The sequence below is a fragment of the Coregonus lavaretus genome (genome assembly GCF_964263955.1).
Source record: "Coregonus lavaretus genome assembly, chromosome: 14".
In the NCBI taxonomy this organism is placed as follows: Eukaryota; Metazoa; Chordata; class Actinopteri; order Salmoniformes; family Salmonidae; genus Coregonus; species Coregonus lavaretus.
This window is the reverse complement of record NC_140001.1, coordinates 36,083,196-36,105,338: the sequence shown is the minus strand read 5'-3', so window position 1 is coordinate 36,105,338 and position 22,143 is coordinate 36,083,196. Positions and strand designations below refer to the sequence as shown.

Below are 22,143 nucleotides of genomic sequence, written 5' to 3'. Positions count from 1 at the left end.
ATAACAGTAAGGCCCATCGCTGCATGTGGCTGGCTGCGAGCAATGGAATGCTGGTGTGGGGACCAAAGATGGAGGTGAGTGGTCTATGGTCCGTCAGCATCGTCGTCCAAACAGAAATTGATGGAATTTCTTAATGCCAAACATGATGGCGAGTGCTTCACGCTCTATCTGTGCATAATTGCTCTCGGCTTTACTTAAGGTCTGTGATGCGAAAGCAATTAGCCTTTCTGCACCTGATGGCATGATGTGTGAGACAACAGCACCAGCACCATAAGGCGATGCGTCACATGCCAACTGTAATGGCAAGTTGGGGTTGAAGTGGGTTAGGGCTTCTGACTGAGCTTTTGTTACAAAAGTTCGGCATAAACTTTGCATAGTACGTCAGTAGTCTTAAGAATGATCTCCGCTGAATCATGTTTTATGGGGATGGAGCTTTTGCGACGGCTTTCACCTTTGATGGCGCCTTGTGGAACCCCGAACTGTCGATGACGTGGCCCAGGTACTCAACAGAAGGCCGGAAAAACTCTAATTTGTCCTTCTGGACCCTGAGACCGTACTCCTCCAGTCTCTGTAGTGTAGCGTCCAGGTTTCTCAGGTGCTCCTGCTCGTCTTTGCCGGTGATTATTAGATAATCGAGGTAACATTGGACCCCAGTGAGCCCGCTCAGTATCTGGTCCATAGCTCTCTGAAACAAGGCCGGAGCTGAGGTGATTCCAAAAGGAAGCCTCCGGTACCTGTACAGTCCTTTGTGAGTCACTATGGTCAACAATTATTGTGACTCTTGGTCAACATGCATCTATAGATAGGCCTGACATAAGTCTATCTTACTGAATTTCTGTCCTCCAGCTAAACCAGAAAAGAGGTCGTCAATGAGGGGTAGTGGATATTTTTCAGCAGTCAAGATTGGGTTAACAGGGACATTAAAATCGCCACAGAGTCTGAGCGATCCATCTTTTTTCATGACTGGAATGACAGGTGTAGCCCATTCACTAACATTCCAATACTCCACTCTCGACTAGTCTGTTTAGCTCAGTTTCAACTTGGTTTTATGGCATATGGGACAGGTCTTGCTTTGAAGAATTTTGGCTTGCTGTCTGGTTTCACAGTCATTTAACTGTTATGTCCTTCATACTGCCAAGTTCTCCATTGAACACAGCTGCATGTTTCCTCAATATCCCTTGTAGGTTTGTGTCCTCTTTTGCAACCATGTGTGTCCTAGCAAAGCTGGATGGTTGCCTTTCACGATGTAGAGTGGTAGCTTTACCTTCTGTTTGTTGAGCTCCACTGTAACAATCACGCTTCCTCTCACTGGAATAGTCTCACCAGTGTATGTTTTCAGCGTCATCTTCATGGGCTGTGGTGTGAGGTGATGTAGTTTCTCCTTGTATACAGCCTCAGAGAGCAAAGATACGTCTGCTCCACTGTCCATTTGCATCCCTACTGCTTTTCCATCCAGTAGCGGTGTCACCGGGTATTCATGTCCATGGTCTGAAATGGACAAAACATGCAAAGATTCTTCCCCTTCATACAGGGTATCACTTTGTTCATTTTCTGTGGGATTTTTATGCACTTTCTTTTTGTACTTCCTGAAGTACAAAAAGTTTGATTGTGTCTTTTTGTTTTTAAATGCACGTTTTTACATGCACCAACACTCTGCTTGGTGACCTGCTTTCCCACAGCGATAGCATGGCTTGCCACCTACTGCCTTGTTTAAAAAAAATCCGTAGACACCTTCTGCACTTGGCTGCTGTGTGTCTTTAATTGCCATTTCCATTGACATACTCATTTCTATTGCTCTCTGCAATGTTAAGTTGCTCTCAGTCAGAAGGTGTTTCTGAATTGCCTCGCTGCGCATGCCATACACTAACCTATCACGTATAGTGTCACACAGTGATTGCCCAAATTCACAGTGTTCATATCCCAAATTCACAGTGTTCATATAATTGTTTCAATACAGCCACAAACTATGAAATTGACTCCCCCTCGTCTTGATTTCTCTTATGAAACCTGAATCTCTCTGTGAGGACCAGTGGTTTGGAAGAATAATGTCCTTTTAAGGTAGCCACAATTTCATCATATGATTTATCACCAGGTTTTTCAGGCGTTACTAGGCTGCGTAGTAGATTTAATGTTTTTCCTCCCATAACAGTCAAAAATGTTGGCAGAACTACTTCTGCATTAATTCCATTTGCCAAAATATTCCTTCTTTAATTTCTCTTCAGTCAAAACATTCTGTGTAAGAACTCCATTGTTCCACAGATTCATCAAATGTTCCTATATTTCCAATGAGTGCAGACATTTTCACTTTATTATTTTTGTTTCTCACACTTTTTATATGGTCCCTTACTCCCTGCCCTTTTTTCTCTTCTTTTCACTCACAGCGATTTCACTTCCGCCCACAGACAAGCTCTTCTTCTCCCTCCAGGCTAGCTAGCATCACTCTTGACTGGCTAGCTCCACGTTTTCTTTGTGTCTTTCTACAGTGAAAATACCCCAAATGAAACTCAGACTTTCTACTGAAAATAATGAACCCAAACGTGAGAACGTTTCTTCCTCGTCGCCAGTTTTGTTGTATAGCACATTGTTTTACATATACAACTAATATAAGGACAGGACATGAAACGGGAGTAGAAACTAACCTGGGCATTGTTTAATGCATTTCACAGAACAAAACATTCCAAGAATTCCAATGTACATAAGCAGGGGGGCGTTACAGTTGCCCAAAGGGACAAACTAGAATATCAATACACGAGGGACGTACTTATAATAATATGCCATTTAGCAGACGCTTTTATCCAAAGCGACTTACAGTCATGCGTGCATACATTTTTACGTATGGGTGTTCCCGGGGATCGAACCCACTACCTTGGCGTTACAAGCGCCGTGCTCTACCAGCTGAGCTACAGAGGACCACAGGACTACTTCTCTTAGATTATGTGGAAGGAAGCTGAAAGACACAATTAGAGACAAGAGAAGTTTGGAATCAGCATGTCTGTTTGAATAACATTAAAAGAAAAGAGGGAAAATGCTTTGCCATGTTTATGAAAATGATATCTCTTCTTGAAATGAATATTTTTTTGGTTCTCCTTTGTTCCCTGGCTCTATTGACATCATCATCATTATCATTCCCCACAAATGATATACATTTCACACTCTTTGATTTTCAACTCCTACAGCCACTTAATTCCATGCTGTCATCCTCTTTTCTGCTACAGCAGTTAATTGCCTGAATGATATGCTGTCTAAACCAAGGGCTTTGTTATCAACTCATATGTGCCTTTAAGGCCTATAAGTGGTGACAAAACAGTGAGAAATATAACAGTGAGCTTCTAGACGCTCCAGATCAAAAGCTTTTTCCTACACCACCTTTTCTATTGTTTTCAGTGCCCCAGTTTTTAACTTCCTGATACTATATTTAAACAGCTGGTAGTTTACAGTATCAAAGGGTTCTTTGAGTGCTACTTTTTTAAGCTAATAATCTATATGAATGCTACCTGGTCTATACTGCAGTGTACATATCCATGACCTGCCAGTCTTCACTGTAAAAGTTCTGACTTGAAGATGAGCATGAACTGCTATACTGTAGCCTATCATTATTAACAACATGACTAAAGAACATGGTGCTGACATTTGTGTTTCTGCACTGCAATTCTGTCCTGACTGGCCATGAGAGACTGCCTCACAGTGGTCCGTAATGTGATCTGATGCCTTCTAACGGGAAATGTTGACTTATGAAGGGTGGGCCAAGTGTTAAAACTGATTAACTTGATAGCGAAATCCCATATTGAAAAATGTTTGTTCAGGGTTAATGGTGGCATTCATGCATGAAGGCACATTGCACACAAGTAGTCAACATTAAGTAGAGCAGGGTCTTTTTTTCCAATTGCCAAGTTTGATTTAGAATTTCTTCTTCATGCTTGTGATGGAGTTAACAACTTGTTATTGGTGGGGGTGGAATAGGAATAGCCAGAGCCAAAGTGATGCAATGCCTCTGATCAGCGCTCATTTCATGCCTCACATTCTGCTATTTTTGCCTCTCGGCAAGAAAGCTTGTTCCTTTACCAACCTTTGTTTTCTTCCTTAAGTTTTGTTCCTAAGCCTTTTTTTAGCTGACGGATCAACAAAAAAAAAAACACATCAATCTATATTTTGGTCTAAAGAGTGTTGTCAAACAGCAGAGCAATGTTGATGTGAACTCCCCTGTCTGTGTTTCCTGTTTTTCTGTCCAATCAGAGGCTCCGCCCAGTCCTGTGAAAAGCTCCCCGGAAACGACCCCGGTGACCTCTCCTCGGCAGCGCAGGGACTCAGACCGCTACTGCCAGCTATGCAATGCCTGGTTCAACAACCCGGGCATGGCGCAGCAGCACTATGACGGCAAGAAGCACAAGAAAAACGCGGCTCGCGCCGACCTCCTAGAACAGCTGGGCAAGACCCTGGACATGGGAGAAATGAAAGGTACAACACAGAACAGGGAACGCCTGAGGCAGACCAGATAACCTGGCAGTCTCTCTCTTTCTCTCTTCTCTCTCTCTCTCTCTCTCTCTCTCTCTCTCTCTCTCTCTCTGTCACTCACATGCGCACACACACACGTAGCACAGATAACCATGCAGCTCACTGCCTCCTCCCCTCAACCCCACTCCATAACAGCCAGGATTGTTAGTTACTGTTGCCTCTTGTGTGTAGTAACATTATATAAGTGTATGTGTAGTAACATTGTTATATGGAATAACACAGGAAAAAGCCATGACAAGGTGTTAGGTAAGAAAATAGGACACTGTCTGCTAGTGATGGAGGAAAAAATCGAGACAGTTACATATCGGGGATATTATTTTTGACGATATATTGTGTCATATCGTTTTGACAATTTTGCAGTATTGTTTTTGCGCTAGTTGGCTGTATCTGCACCAAAACTCCAGTATTTTTCCTTCATAGCTTGTTCTCCATCTTCTTTTAAAATAGGGAGCCGGGCCTCCCGTGAGGTGCAGCGGTCTAAGGCACTGCATCGCAGTGTTGCAGCGTCACTACAACCAGGAGTTCGATCCCAGGCTGTGTCACAACCGGCCGTGACCGGGAGTCCCATAGGGCGGCGCACAATTGGCCCAGTGTCGTCCGGGTTAGGGTAGGGTTTGGCCGGGGGGGGGCTTTACTTGACTCATCGTGCTCTAGCGACTCCTTGTGGCGGGCCGGGCGCCTGCAGGCTGACTTCGGTCGTCAGTTGAACAGTGTTTCATCCGACACATTGGTGCAGCTGGCTTCCGGGTTAAGCGAGCGGGTGTTAAGAAGTGTTTGCCAATTTGTTTTCAGCACTTTTATTTCCATGACTGATCAAAACTCGTTTTCTCATGGCTCTCTCTTGTCCCTCTGCAGCAGACATCTGGTGAGCAATATGTTTGGAACATTGAAGTGCAACAAAATCACATTATCGAATCGCAATGCAGATAGAATCATGAGAATTGCAATACATATCGTATCAGCACCTAAGTATCGTGATAATATCGTATCATGAGGTCCCTGGCGATTCCCAGCCCTAATGTCTACTAGAGTGTATCTCAAATCTATAGTACATCCAGTATGAAGAAATATGCATGTACAGTACTGTATGTGCAGTATGTGATGTTTGAAGCCTTGGAAGTAGGTCTAGGGGAAAATACAAAACACAAATTAACTTTTCAGTTCTGTATTCCTCATGTAATAGATAATATATCAGTATCAGCTGAATTCAATGCAAAACCACTTTTGGAAGGACTGACTCACCATTTGTGATACCTACATCTTGAGATAGCACAGCAAATGTCAAGATGGGGTCAATATATTACATTCATTTGTACACTTTATGGCATTTGTTACGCTCTTTAGTATGGCATTATCAGTTATTAAATGGGGGGCTAAGGAGGTCCACTATCCTCTGATGTTAATGTGAGACTCCTATTTCTCTGGCTGTGTTGCATGCATCCCTCTTGACTTGGCTAGTGTCTGCTTCTATGCCAACCAAAGAGAGCTACAGTGGAGAGGCTCAGCGTCTCTTAAGTACCTGGACATGACAAGCCTGTTTCGGGCTGTTAATTTTGGAGTGGGGAGGGGAAATGGTGCTCTCTTTCTCTCTTATTGTCTCCTACCCACAATATTTCAATAACAATGACAGAATATGATTCCAGCAGCAGGCTGCTGCAGTGCTGTGGTACACAGAGGGTTGTAAAGTTAAGTAGTGAATGAGCAGACATAATGTCGGATGTCTCTTCAGTCATGTCCGATTGGAGATGTAGCTTAGCCTCCTTAACTCCTGGTCTTATTTAGATTGGCTCTGGTCTTATTTAGATTGGCTCTGGTCTTATTTACATTGGCTCTGGTCTTATTTAGATTGGCTCTGGTCTTATTTAGGTTGGCTCTGGTCTTATTTAGATTGGCTCTGGTCTTATTTAGGTTGGCTCTGGTCTTATTTAGATTGGCTCTGGTCTTATTTAGATTGGCTCTGGTCTTATTTAGATTGGCTCTGGTCTTATTTAGATTGGCTCTGGTCATATTTAGGTTGGCTCTGCGTTGTCGGGGACCTGCACTGTGCCATCCAATCAGTGAGATGGACTGTATCTCTATTCAGTCACATCTGATTGGAGATGTACTCTAGGCCTGATTGATACTTACGGCTGATTGGTTGGCTCTGCTTTATAAGGGACGAACGGGGAGGCACCGTGCTGCCCAGTCACATCTGATTGAAGATATAGCCTAGTCCAAGTCCTACTCCTAACTCCAAGGCTGGTTATTTCTACTTAGGACTGGTTGATGGGCTCTGCATTGCCAGGGATGAATTGGGAGGCTTCACCTGCACGTTCTCAGGGATAGCTGTGTTTTTTTAGGAAGGTTTTACTTGCAATGACTGTGATATGTTGTTGTCTTAGCTACCTTAGTTGAATGCACTGACTAACTGACCTAAATGTAAAATGCACTGTGTTGTCCAATCACTGAGATGCATGAGTATGAGGAGGAATGTACACACTTCTTCTTATTTTGTCCATGTGTCACAGATGTCGCATTTCCATTGAGGATTTACCCCAGTGTTTTACCCAAAAGCTCAGACTTTTCGGTTTCTATCTATGTGGGCTGGCACCCGTGTCTCACTGGGCCATGGCTTCGGTGCACCTGCTCTAACTGGAAGCCAAGGCAACGCTCTGGGTACTTATCAGCTAGCATTTACATAACAATGGCTAAGTGTGAACTTGAACACCTTCTCACAAACCAACAGTCTTGAATGATGCAGAGGTTGTTGATTCTGCTCGCCACAAGTCTTTAGTGTCACACTCCTGATGGAAACACAATAACACTAGAGCTGACATTAACATAAAACACTGGCGGCCCACTAGTGTGGGGTAAGTCTCAATTGAAAAGCACCAATATAGTACTTTGTCATCATGTAGTATGCCCTGTGTGGGGTTATTTGGAGTTATTGATGGGGATTCATGAATATTCACGATTGATATTAACTTGAGTCCTTGCCCACTCGACACTTTGAACTGCGTGATCGTTTCAAGTTAAGTGTAATGCCTCGTTCTTCTCCTAAAGCAGTGCTCTTTTTTCAGACGGTCCCTGAATATCTCTTGAATGCTTCCTCCCATACAGGCTCCGCTTACGGACTGAGGACTTGCCTATTCTCTGTGAAATAGATGAGCCATAACTCAAAGCCAGAGTGTTTCGCCAACATAACTATAGTCATTATAGGAGGCTGGAAATGTCAGCATGGAGATGCAGTATTCAGCACTCACAGCCTAATGAGCGTTTTTCTCAGGCGATTATCAATTAGTAATGAAGATGCAAATCATCCTAACAGGCAGAAGTAGCATTGTGTGGATGGGGATGGAGAGGGAAGGGGAGCAGGGGCAGCCAGGGCACAGCAGGTAGGGATGGGCTGAGCTGCTTAATTCATAGGACTGCAGAGCCATGCTGGCAGGCCCATCTTTCACACAAAGAGCTACTACCTAGAGCACTTCTACTATTTCCTCTTTCTCTCCTTCTCTGTGACCACGGCCCTCCGCCGAATGAAATAGCACTATTTTTTGTTGTTGTCTTTTTTCTTGGTCTTTCTTTGTTTTTTTCCTGTTCTTGCGCACTGTGTTGTCTGATGTTGGATGGCTATTAAACAAACAGCTGTAGATGGATATCTGGTGGTTCTGACTGAAGGTTTTCAAGCAGGTGATGAAATATTCATTGAATACCTATTGGGAGGTGATTTAAAATTTTGAGAGATTCCTGTACATTGGTCGGTGGTTATACAGCACGGTAGTGGTGTTGTTTCTGAGAATGGAGTTTGTGAGAGCACTCTGCCGTGTATATTCTGTGTCCCAAATGGCACCTTATTCCCTATAGTGCACTACTTTTGACCAACCCATTAGTAATCTGCGCTGTGTACTATAGAGGAAGACCCTCCAGGGGAGGACCTGCCCACTTCTCTCTCTCTCTCTCTCTCTCTCTCTCTCTCCTCTCTCTCTCTCTCTCTGTCTCTCTCTCTCTGTCTCTCTCTCTCTCACACACTCTCTCTCTCACACTCTCTCTCTCTGTCTCTGTCTCTCTGTCTCTATCTCTCTCTCTCTCTGTCTCTCTGTCTCTCTGTCTCTCTCTCTCTCTCTCTCTCTCTCTCTCTCTGTCTCTCTCTGTCTCTCTCTCTCTCTCTCTCTCTCTCTCTCTCTCTCTCTCTCTCTCTCTCTCTCTCTCTCTCTCTCTCTCTCTCTCTCTCTCTCTCTCTCTCTCTCTCTCTCTCTCTCTCTCTCTCTCTCAGCTCTGATTTACCAACAGCCAATACAACCTTTTGTTTATTGTTTTGCTTTATCACCACCATCCCCCCACACTCCTCCATCTGTGCTCCCATTTCACCCTCTGTTTGTTACCCATCCTAAACCCTACTAACCTCACTCTATGATCATCTGGGTTCAGCCATGTGCTCTGGGTTTCAGATTTCCCCACAGAGCTGAGACTTCATGGAGCTTTGTAGAGCTAGGCTACCTAATGTACTGCCTCTTCATGGAGCCTGCCTCTAAAGCAGGGATGGGCAACTGGCCGCATGCCCTCGGATCAATCCCCCCCCCCCCCCCCCCCCCCCCAAAAAAAATACTGTTGTGAGTTAGAATAGTAGAATAAACAAGGTGCAATTTCAGAAATTGGTTGTGCATCAGCAGTTATTCTCTTTTTATGTAAGTCACTGATTATTTTACCCATCAATGTTGCCCACCCCTGCTCTAAAGGACGTGTGTAAATGTTTCATAGCTAGCTACCTGTAAACACTATACAGCACCTTAAAGTGGTCTAGGCTATAACATAGGAGTTTGTGTAATCTGTATGTTTCATAGCTAGCTATACCTGCATATGAGGCCCTCTGCTCCACTAGGAGCTGAAAGGAATAACTATACCTGCATAAAGTACCTCAAAGTGGTCTATACCATATGGGCTTATGTAATCTGATGGTGCTGTACAGTATGGAGTGTAAACTAAGACTGTATAGTACATCAGCGTATTGATTGTATAACGTCAACGATTTTACCTTTAGAGGACTTGATAAGGTAGAACCTATTGACTCATCGAGTGCATCCCAAATGGCACCCTATTCCCTATAGGGTACTACTTTTGACCAGAGACCTATGGGCCTTTGTAAAAAGTAGTCCACTATATTAGGTATAGGGTGTCATTTGAGACGCAGACATCCTGTCACAACAGAGGAGCTGATAGAGTGGTATGTGGATTAGGGACATTTTATTGGATAGTTAATCCCTTTAACACATCACCACGGGCTGAGTCCCAAATGACACCCTATTTCTTATATAATGCAATACTTTTGACCAAGGCCCATAGGGCTCTGGTCAAAAGTATTGCACTATATAAGGAACAGGGTGCCATTTGGGACAAAGTCCACATCACCTCCATACATCAATTAATGTAATGTAGGGAACATGTAAACAAGATCCAAGACAGTCCAACCTATCCCAGTTAGTTCATGATGTATAGTAGGCAACTTTCCCCCTGAATTGCTGCAGTCTGTTTTAGGGAATGCTATTGATGCTCTTTTTCTTACGAAGTCGTTTTTTTGGAAGTTACAGAAGATGATAAATGGTGCGAGTGTCCCTTGTAAAAGAGCAACAACTTTTCTTATTCTTATTATTATAATCTAAAATATAAATATAGATTCTACTTCTAAGTTCTTCTTTTCCTTCTAAGAAATAATTACTTATTTCTTATTATTCTTACTATTATCATCTAAAATGTTTATATAGCTTTGGGTTATGGAGGAGGTCCATTAGCTACATTCAATTTGAATATAATACTGTCTGTTGCTGTGAGATTCTGTGCCAAAGTGTTGGACCACTGACTGAGTCTAAGAGACATTGTTCTATCTAGACTGGAGCACTGCAGTCATTTATAACAAGAGAAAGCGAGAAGAGGAGAGTGTACCATTTTCTTGTTTCCAGTGCACAGGCAGATAATGGCAGTTCTCCTGGGGGCTTCCTCACTGTAAGCTCGCTAGCGCTGTGGACTGATGACACACATACAATTGCTCTTGCTTTTATCTTCTATCTTTTTTTTCTCCCTCCATCCACACTCATCATGTCACTGAGTCTGTATGCGCCCAAATGGCACCCTATTCCCTATTTAGTGCACTACTTTTGAACAGGGCCCATGAAAGTAGTGCCCTATATAGGGAATAGGGGTACTATTTCGGACGCATCCTGAGACTGCAGACTGCAGTGCAACCCAGACCATTTTGTTGTAACTAACACTATGTAAGGAGATTTAATCTTCTCTATGTCTCGTTTGCTTAGTCTATAACAGAACTGCTTACTGAGCAGAAAGGAGGACTGGACTGGTTTATCATGGTGAGCCTTAGCTTTGTCTGTCATAGAACCAATCCTCATCAAAATATAAAAATAGGGGCCAGCACTCACTTGATTCAGTTGTACTTGAAGTTTTTTATGTTTTTAATGTTCTTTAAAAAGAAAGAAAATAGAAACCTGCACACTGCTCTTGCTAGTATCACTGTTCTTTATTAAGCTTTACGTATCGGCCTCAAGGCCTTCGTCAGAGCTTTGGTGTGAGTGTTTGTAATTTGCACCCATATGTTGACATTGCTCTACCCACATCCATTTAGTGCATTGAAGGAAAATAAAAATGTGTTACCAAATATATCAATGTGCATTTCATAAATATTCAAATTAAGTGTATACATAAAACGTATTAAACACGTCTGTTAAACCACAATGAGGACATCAACCTAGCAAGTACAGTTTCATAAATTGTTTGGTACAGTGCAGGATAAAAACGTCATAGAGTAGGCTGAAGTGGTTAACGACAAGACTTAAGTTCATGTTCACATTTACAGCATAACATGCATGGGCATTTCATCATTAAAATCTGTGTGCCACCCACATACAGGAAAACGGTTCCAAATAAACAACATTATTACGTGCTCCTCCACCCATGTTATCAACATGATTAAATGTCCATGAGAATTAGTGAACATAGAAGTTTAATCACGAGAAACAACAGGGATTATTCTGTAGCATTACATTTTAACGACCAGAAACATGACATTTCTACCTTTTAGATTCTGTGACATAGAGGTCTAGATATCAGACAAGGGAGGTCATATACATAATACTCTGAATAAAAGAGAATGTTTTGGGATTTTCACCCTCCAGACATTATTCCCATGCATGTTATGTTGTAAATGTGAACATGAACTGAAGTCTTGTCGTTTACCACTTCAGCCTACTCTATGGCGTTTTTATCCTGCACTGTACCAAACTATGAATTATGAAAATGTACTTGCTAGGTTGATGTCCTCATTGTGGTTTTACGTTTTATGTACATACTTTATTTGAATATTTATGAAATGCACATTGTTAAATTTGGAAACACATTTTTATTTTCCTTGACTCCAACGCCATTCGATGCACTGAATTGATCTGAGTGGAGCAATGTCTACATATGTATAGAAATTACAAACACTCACACCAAAGCTCTGACGAAGGCCTTGAGGCCGATACGTAAAGCTTAATAAAGAACAGTGAAACTAGCAAGAGCAGTGTGCAGGTTTCTCTTTTATTTCTTGTTATTCAATAGTTATTATGCACCTGGAACAAAGATAGCTCAGATGTGCGAGTGCCTTTTTGAATGTTCTTTAACACGCAACATATCCTAACAGAGCACACACTGCAAATGGCTTCTAGCAAACTTTCATTGAGCACGTTAAGGTAAGAACAAGTTGGACCCCAGGAAGACTAGCTGTCGTCATGGCATCAGCTAATGGCGATCCAAATGAAGAATAAAGACTAAAGCACATTCTCTCCCATCATCCTGATAGAACCACTGCCATCTTTCTTCCTCTCATCATCATGCTTATCAATCAGTCCCTCCTGATCCCATGTCTAAGCAGCTGCATGCAGATCTAATGCAATCTGATATGATTAGGGCTGTTACGGTGACCATATTACCGCCACACCGGCGGTCACGAGTCATGACTGCCAAATTCCACGTCATGGTAACTAGGCTTCTCCGAGATCTGATGCTGCTGATGGTCATTAGTAGCCTACTAAACTTGCTAACTGCCTGGTACTCAGCACTCTATTGTCTCTCTAATCAATGCAAATGTAATCAAAAATCAAATCAAACACTTCATGAGAGCCCATGAGCTCATGTTGCGCAACATTTCTATAGGCTATGCAATTGCGTGAGAAAACAGAGTTTTGATGGGCTCTATTCAAAAGAGAGGATCCCATCAGCTTTCTATAGGCTAGGCCTAATATATTTATTTCTCTACTTTCCTAATATTAAGCACATTGCTTCGCTTTACAAAAGGAGTATAGCCTACCTGGCTGGCATGAAAATGAACCACGGGAAAAGCGTCCTCCTTTTGCTATTTAAGTGCATAGATTACATGTATTTTTCCCCTATTCTGAGACAGGTGCATTATAATGGTCCATTCTAAATCAAAACGAATTAAACACATATATTAGTTACTATATGTAAAGACAAGATTAAATTAAGAATAGTCTAATGGGTGACAATATTATCACTTGTGAATGATGGAATATCACTTGTGAATGATGCCCAGCTTGTGCAGTAAGGCGAGAAACAGCACATGCCTTTTTTCTCTCTTGACTTTTTCAAATCATAGTCGCACACCTCATGTAGCCTAGGCCAGAGGCCTATATGGTTTAATAAGGTTTGTATCACAACTAATGTAGCCAAATAACGTCTTACAATTAAGCATATTAATCCGCTTTACAACCGGTGTAGAGCCTAACTGACATACATAGGTGGCGAGTGAGTTTCACGTTTGGGGAAGATAATTTTCACCATAAAAATGCACCTTTATAATAAAGCATTACATGCATCATTGCATTTGCGGTCAATTTTGATAACAGTGTTTTCCTGCTAATTGATTGCATTTTGGAACATCCGTGCTGATAGCCTACTGCCATGTTCGCATTGTTGCGCTTAAAATGTGAAGAAATAGCCTAATAGTTTATCAACATTTTAAGCCAAACGTTCTGATATTATTATTTTTGAGTGGTTGTATTCATTTGGGATCTATCGCATCCAACAACTGTCCCAGAGTATGTTCGGAATATTTATTTAAAATAGGTGTAACTTTTGTACAATGGGGGATAGTGGATTGACGTAGGCTAGTGCTTTTGCTGTTCATTAGGCCTACTCATCTTGTTGGCTGACGAAAAGTAAATGTGGACACTTCTTCTAACATCTTCAATATGTGCCTCAGAATTCAATAAGAAGGACACGCGCAGTTGTGTCCCCGATGTGTCTGTCTTCACTTGTATCCTACTTCGGAGCTGAGATGCCTGTGAGAAGGACATGATCACGTGACGGGCATTGGCTAATAAGAATTGAGATATCTGAGAGAGCCATGTGAGTGAGAGGTGCTTCGGAGTACGGCAATTGGCAGCCGGGAGAAGGGAATTATAATGATTATATTCAGCCCAAGGGCACTACAGCCACACAAGGGGGATGGCGCCGGGAAATTCAAGGCCTGGTGAGAATATTATCAAGTGCTTGTCAAATAGTGAATGAGAGACTGATGAAGTGTGTACAGGCTGTGCAAGAAACAAAGCAGATCTCATGCCTTTCATACAACTTTTTTCAAATCATCATGAGAGTCGCATCATGCAGCCTTAGAATGTATTAAAAATCTAAACATATAGCCCAACATTTGTATCACAACTAAAGTTGCATAAATACCTGTAAATTAAACATATAGGAACGACCTGTTTCTTTGTGAAACGCTCAACACAGAATAGCCGCATGTGCGCCCTCCCTCAGAAATCAGTTGGAGAAAATATCCTTTCTATTTTATTCAGCTATGTTCAATTGTATTCTTCATATTATAAAATAATATAAAATAATGCCACGGAATTCTAAGCAAATCTTGTCTGCTAAATTAACTAGTGTATCCCACAGTCATATGGCATAGCCAGATCAGGGCCTAACATAATGTCAGAGTATGCTATTCTGTTCTTCTGAAATAGGCTAAAATAAATAATGGATTTATTGTGATGGTGTAGGCTATATTACATTTATTGATTTTACTTTTTTAAATGTAGATGTTCCAAATGTCTGCATCAGTGGCTTGTAGGCTATGTGTGGAAACCAGGAGATGCTAACATGTTTTATGTTTATGTGAGACGGGCTGACAAAATGTCATGACCGCCTCAGCCCTAGATATGATTGCATCAGTGAATATGACTATATCCCTCCAAAGTGTTTAATTTACACCCTAGCCAGCCCTGTCAATCAGGCCAAGTGTAGAAGACAAATTGTGTTTCTCTGGACTCCATCCCACATCGTTAATTGGAGGGATGTGTCCGGGAGATGTAAATTGGCACGTCCTCTCAACCAGCTTCAGCAGCTTCCTCCCGGGGCCCTACAATCACAATTCACAAGCAATTCTTCTTGTCTGTGTGCTTCCATCCCCACTCCCTCCTGACCCTAAAATAGATATATTACTGCCATTTACTGCCTTAATGGCAGGCTCAGAGACTGGCAAATTACACAGAGATGGTCAAGCTCCTTTCCAATAGGGCACAGGGGGAAGGAAGGCTCTGTTTTTTGTTCTAGTTGTCGTATATTTCATCAGAGGAAGAGAGGCAATTCAATATGCAGAGAACCGGGAGAGTGGGAGATTACACAAAGCCATCAGTATAACAATGTCCCCCATTTACACTCAATTTATTTCCCATCGTTTTGGTGTACTGTTTTTTGAGAGATTGCAATCTTATCTGCCACATGATTCACTGAACAAGATTGCTTTTAACAAGGGTTTTATTTCAGCACTTTGTGTTGCTTGAAGATGGGTGAAATAGATAGATGGGGATTTTAGAGCTACAGGGGGATGTGTGTTTACACTGCAGACTTTATACACATTATTTAGAATTTCCCTGTTGAAGACATGTTTGTTGAAACAAGTCGGTGGTATGCAAATCCAATAAAGGCATTCTTTTGTTGCAGGCTTTCAGTTTTAGTTTTATATATAACCCAGAACGTATTTTGTTCTCAGCATTTCCGTATCCATTAATATAATCCTTGCCAACTAGTTTGAGGTTTCTTAACCCTCCCGTTGTCCTAGGGTCAAAATGACCCGCCACTGTGTTAAACCAACTTTATTTAATTTTTCTTTAAAGTCTCACTGCCTCCTTCTCACAAATGATCCCCCAAAATATAAAAATTAAATAAAGTTGGTTCAACACAGTGGCGGGTCATTTTGACCCTAGGACAACGGGAGGGTAAGGTTTCTTGCGATCACCCAAGTGAGGGATGTTTTTCATTACGAGTTCTGTTTTATAAACCCCAAAAATGTAATACAGCCAAGAAACTGGCTGTAGTTCTGGACTATTGGACCATTTGGCATGATCTAAGCGGTGTCCCTTGCCTTTTTTATATTTCAGAGGAAGCATATGCTTTTTCAGCTCTCGGGTGCTTTGCTGCAGTCAGAGCTGTACTGTAGCTGTCACTGAGCACGAGATACACCATCTGAGTGGGGCAGATGGCTCGTGGTTAATTTAGCATGAACCGAGGACCTTCACCACCTTTCTATGTTCATAAACAATCCACGCAGACGATCACACTGTTGATCAATCACACTCTCTTTTTGCCGGGACAATATTTCTCAATTAACAATTAAGACAACGTAAGCTGTGGCTGGAATAGGAAGTAGAGTGACTCAATTGAGCATTTACATAAAATATTCCCATTAGAAATGTACTAGGGAAGGGGAGAGATGAACTGGACAACATGGCAGATGTGATCACGACACTGAATTGAATTTACTGTAAACTAACTGTGATACAGTATACTGTATGGATATGGTGACAACTTCTAGGTGTCTGACATGTTGTTATCTGACTGTATCCCTAGTTGGGCTCTGGACGAATCCTCTTTCATAAGTGTCCTAGATGTTAAACCAAGATCTATGGGTGAGATTTAGATGAAGATAGCGCAACATTTTCAATTGGCTCTTCTACCTGTTACTCTCTTGTCATTTTAGGAATGTCAATTTCAAGTTTAACAGAAATAAATGTCTCTCTCATGACTCATCACAGAGCAGAGGCCCCTGAATGCAGGAAGGATGAGAGTGATGAGAGTGAATGCATCAGCAGCAAGAGACACAGCGCTCCAGCAGCGGTAGACTGGTACCCCATTGCTCATGCAGGGCAGGTGCCATGGGAGGTGCTGCAGGTTGTAGTGCCTTGATGGAGGCCGGGGCTGGAAGCACATTTCTTTCACCTTTTCAAAAAGAGTTTGAGATGCGGCCTGTCAAAAGGCCACGCGGCGCCGAGCCCGAGTGCTACCCCTGCCGATCACTGCAGCGCTTTAATGTCAGACTCATGAGAGTTTCAGGGGAGCCTCTCTCTCTCTCTCGCAAAATTTTAATCTCAGAGCTTTAGGCAAGGCAGTCGTCGCTCTGACACATGGTTACTGAGGGGCTGACAACAGATGGAGAAATTGCAGAGAGAGAGAGGGAAAGAGAGAGAAAGAGAGAGAGATTCTTGTCTCCCATCTCAGTCTGTCTGAACTTCATTAAAATGGATCAGATCAGCAGTTTTTCTATCTAGCTATGACAGGGCTAACAGTCAACAAGCACTTAACATCAGTGCCATCTAGGTACAGTACTGGATGATGTTACAAATAATCTGGGTACTTTGTTTCTGTTGCTGATCTTTGTTCAGTCTGACATAACCTCATAATGAGACAATCTGGCAGCCCAGAGCAACCTCTTTCCTCTCTCTCTCTCTCTCTCTCTCTCTCTCTCTCTCTCTCTCTCTCTCTCTCTCTCTTCTCTCTCTCTCTCTCTCTCTCTCTCTCTCTCTCTCTCTCTCTCTCTCTCTCTCTCTCTCTCATGCAGGTGAGGTTTTAATGCTGTGACATAGCTAAAGAGAAAGGTAAAGCTCATCAACATGGGGGATATGACCTTAAGACGGAGGAGAGACTGGATAATTAGATTCAATGATGGGACAGAAGTGGGGACATTTATCCTTACCTTGGCCTTTCTTACCCTCCAAACCCTTTAACTCAATTTAGAAAGAGGAAGCAAGCGATTGGGCTATTTGTCATGCCACTGTTTCATTAGTTTTAACATGACAGCCATTAAACTGAGCACTCACTCTGTCACAGCAGGGAGCCAGCTGAACAACTGTATCACAGACAGACAGACAGACAGACAGACTGAACAGCGCCGGAGAAGATGGCTGCCGTTTTACAGCCCTCTAACCATTTGTACTATTATGTGTGTTTTTCCGCGTTATTTGTAATTTATTTTGTACATAATGTTTCTGCCATCGTCTCTTATAACCAAAAAGAGCTTCTGGATATCAGGACAGCGATTACTCACCTCGTATTGGACGAAGATTTTTTCTTTAACGAGGCGGCCGCGAAGGATATCATACAGACACCCGACAAGGCCCAAATCCCCGTAATTCGCGTGAGGAAGAGACGGAGATATCGTGGACGTAGATTGGGGTGCCTTGTAAGGATCCGACGGCGAGCGAGTAAACTGCCTCTTCCATCAATCCTATTAGCCAATCTTCAATCATTGGATAACAAATTGGATGACCTAAGATTACGGTTATCGTACCAACGGGACATTAAAAACTGTAATATCCTATGTTTCACCAAGTCGTGGCTGAACGACGACAATAATAACATACAGCTAGCGGCCTATACGCTACATCGGCAGGATAGAACGGCTGACTCCGGTAAGACAAGGGGTGGCGGTCTGTGTATATTTGTAAACAACAGCTGGTGCACAAAATCAAATACCAAGGAAGTCTCGAGGTTTTGCTCGCCTGAGGTAGAGTATCTTTTGATAAGCTGTAGACCACACTATTTTCCAAGAGAGTTTTCATCTATATTTTTCATAGCTGTCTATTTACCACCACAAACCAATGGTGGCATTAAGATTGCACTGAATGAGTTGTACAAGGCCATAAATCAACAGGAAAATGCTCATCCAGATGCAGCGCTCCTAGTGGCCGGGGACTTTAATGCAGGGAAACTTAAATCCGTTCTACCTAATTTCTACCAGCATGTTAAATGTGCAACCAGAGGAAAAAAAACTCTAGACCACCTTTACTCCACACACAGAGACGCATACAAAGCTCTCCCTCGCCCTCCATTTGGCAAATCTGACCATAACTCTATCCTCCTGATTCCTGCTTATAAGCAAAAACTAAAGCAGGAAGCACCAGTGACTCGGTTAATAAAAAAGTGGTCAGATGACGCAGATGCTAAGCTACAGGACTGTTTTGCTAGCACAGACTGGAACATGTTCCGGGATTCTTCAGACAGCATTGAGGAGTACACCACATCAGTCACTGGCTTCATCAATAAGTGCATCGATGATGTCGTCCCCACAGTGACCGTACGTACATACCCCAACCAGAAGCCATGGATTACAGGAAACATCCGCACTGAGCTAAAGGGTAGAGCTGCCGCTTTCAAGGAACGGGACTCTAACCCGGACGCTTATAAGAAATCCCGCTATGCCCTCCGACGAACCATCAAACAGGCAAAGAGTCAATACAGGGCTAAGATTGAATCGTACTACACTGGCTCTGACGCTCGTCGGATGTGGCAGGGCTTGAAAACTATTACAGACTACAAAGGGAAGCACAGCCGCGAGCTGCCCAGTGACACAAGCCTACCAGACAAGCTAAACCACTTCTATACTCGCTTCGAGGCAAGCAACACTGAAGCATGCATGAGAGCACCAGCTGTTCCGGATGACTATGTGATCACGCTCTCCGTAGTCGATGTGAGTAAGACTTTTAAGCAGGTCAACATTCACAAGGGGCCAGACGGATTGGTAATCCGCAGGGCCAGACGGATTACCAGGACGTGTACTCCGAGCATGTGCTGACCAACTGGCAAGTGTCTTCACTGACATTTTCAACATGTCCCTGACTGAGTCTGTAATACCAACATGTTTCAAGCAGACCACCATAGTCCCCGTGCCCAAGGACTCTAAGATAACCTGCCTAAATGACTACCGACCCGTAGCACTGACGTCTGTAGCCATGAAGTGCTTTGAAAGGCTGGTCATGGCTCACATCAACATCATTATCCCAGAAACCCTAGACCCACTCCAATTTGCATACCGCCCCAACAGATCCACAGATGATGCAATCTCTATTGCACTCCACACTGCCCTTTCCCACCTGGACAAGAGGAACACCTACGTGAGAATGCTATTCATTGACTACAGCTCAGCATTCAACACCATAGTGCCCTCTAAGCTCATCACTAAGCTAAGGATCCTGGGACTAAACACATCCCTCTGCAACTGGATCCTGGACTTCCTGACGGGCCGCCCCCAGGTGGTAAGGGTAGGTAACAACACATCTGCCACACTGATCCTCAACACGGGGGCCCCTCAGGGGTGCATGCTCAGTCCCCTCCTGTACTCTCTGTTCACCCATGACTGCACGTCCAGGCACGACTCCAACACCATCATTAAGTTTGCCGACGACACAACAGTGGTAGGCCTGATCACCGACAACGATGAGACAGCCTATAGGGAGGAGGTCAGAGACCTGGCCGTGTGGTGCCAGGACAACAACCTCTCCCTCAACGTGACCAAGACAAAGGAGATGATTGTGGACTACAGGAAAAAAAAGAGGACTGAGCACGCCCCCATTCTCATCGACGGGGCTGTAGTGGAACAGGTTGAGAGCTTCAAGTTCCTTGGTGTCCACATCACCAACGAACTATCATGGTCCAAACACACCAAGACAGTCGTGAAGAGGGCACGACAAAGCCTATTCCCCCTCAGGAGACTGAAAAGATTTGGCATGGGTCCTCAGATCCTCAAATAATTATACAGCTGCACCATCGAGAGCATCCTGACTGGTTGCATCACCGCCTGGTATGGCAACTGCTTGGCCTCCGACCACAAGGCACTACAGAGGGTAGTGCGTACGGCCCAGTACATCACTGGGGCCAAGCTTCCTGCCATCCAGGACCTCTATACCAGGCGGTGTCAGAGGAAGGCCCTCAAAATTGTCAAAGACTCCAGCCACCCTAGTCATAGACTGTTCTCCCTGCTACCGCACGGCAAGCGGTACCGGAGTGCCAAGTCTAGGTCCAAAAGACTTCTCAACAGCTTCTACCCCCAAGCCATAAGACTCCTGAACAGCTAATCATGGCTACCCGGACTATTTGCACTGCCCCCCCACCCCATCCTTTTTACGCTGCTGCTACTCTGTTAATTATTTATGCATAGTCACTTTAACTCTACCCACATGTACATATTACTTCAACTATCTCAACTAGCCGGTGCCCCCGCACATTGACTCTGCACCGGTACCCCCCTGTATATATAGCCTCCCTACTGTTATTTTATTTTACTTCTGCTCTTTTTTTCTCAACACTTTTTTTGTTGTTGTTTTATTTTTACTTTTTTTGTTAAAACTAAATGCACTGTTGGTTAAGGGCTGTAAGTAAGCATTTCACTGTAATGTCTGCACCTGTTGTATTCGGCGCATGTGACCAATAAAATTTGATTTGATTTGAACAGACAGACAGACAGACAGAGAATTTGTCCCAAATGGCACCCGATTCCCTTTATAGTGCACTACTTTTGATGGGCCCTGGTCAAAAGTAGAGAACTATGTAGAGAATAGCGTACCATTTATGACGAATCCACAGAGAAATCGTTTGTCACTCTGTTAGTTGCTGATTTGGTGATCCACAGATGCCGAAGACATCAAAAGGGGCGAGAAATAAAGTGATCGTCTCGTTCAGATCTTAGTTGAATCTTGGAGTGAGCTAGTTAGCTTCGTGTTTTATACCCAAAGCAATGGTATGTAATAACAAAATACAATCAACAGCTTACATTTCACTCAAATCAGAGCTCTGTCTAATAAGACCCAAGGTGTGTCCATCCCTCAAAAACCTCCAGCCTCAGTAATGGATGTTATAATTTCAATGTAATTTAATTGTGATCAATACTGAATGTGTGACATTTCAGTGTGGGCATGTCTTTAATTGATTCTCTCCACTTCCCCCCGCCAGGAACAGTCATCAGTGAAGTTGATCATGCGTAGCTTGACAAGCACTGAGCACTGACCCTAGGCTGCGTCTCAAATGGCACCCTATTCCCTATTTAGTGCACTACTTTTGACCATAGGGCAGTATGTAATGAATAGGGTGGCATTTGGGACGCATTCCTAGTGTCTCCAACAGGCAGTTGTATAGAGCAGTGGTTCCCAAACTGTGAGGCGCATCCCCCGAGGGGTCGGCAGGGTGGGCGCGGGGGTCCCCCTCAGTCCGGCTTCAAACTTACTCTTGAAAGTTGTAATAGTAGAATGCAATAGGTGCAATTTCGTGGGATGTTCCCCAATGCTGGAAGGGGGGCCAGAGTGAAAAGGTTTTGGAACCCCTGGAATAGAGGAGAAGCTGCTGTTAGTTAGTGTTATCTCATCCCTTCTAGCTCTCTAATATTTTTATTCACAGCACTGAGAAAGAATGCTGACCAGGGTTCTCATTTATAAACGTTGCGTACGCACAAAATATCCCCCAAAACATGCGTGCGCCAGTTTTCATGCAAAAGTTGCCATTTATACAAATGGAACTTGACGTGATAAAGTGCTTATCCTC

At 43.2% G+C, this 22,143-nt stretch overlaps 1 protein-coding gene across 1 annotated transcript in view; it reads left to right on the top strand.

Annotated features, from left to right (window-relative positions):
* Window positions 1-22,143, top strand: part of LOC311141976 (zinc finger matrin-type protein 4-like) — a gene marked incomplete at its 5' end in the record, with an annotated part of 135,801 nt that overhangs the window by 87,016 nt on the left and 26,642 nt on the right. Inside the window, one exon of the mRNA XM_084177513.1 lies at window positions 4,234-4,455. Coding sequence (XP_084033639.1) covers window positions 4,234-4,455 — 222 coding nt within the window. The remainder of the gene's footprint in view (window positions 1-4,233; window positions 4,456-22,143) is intronic.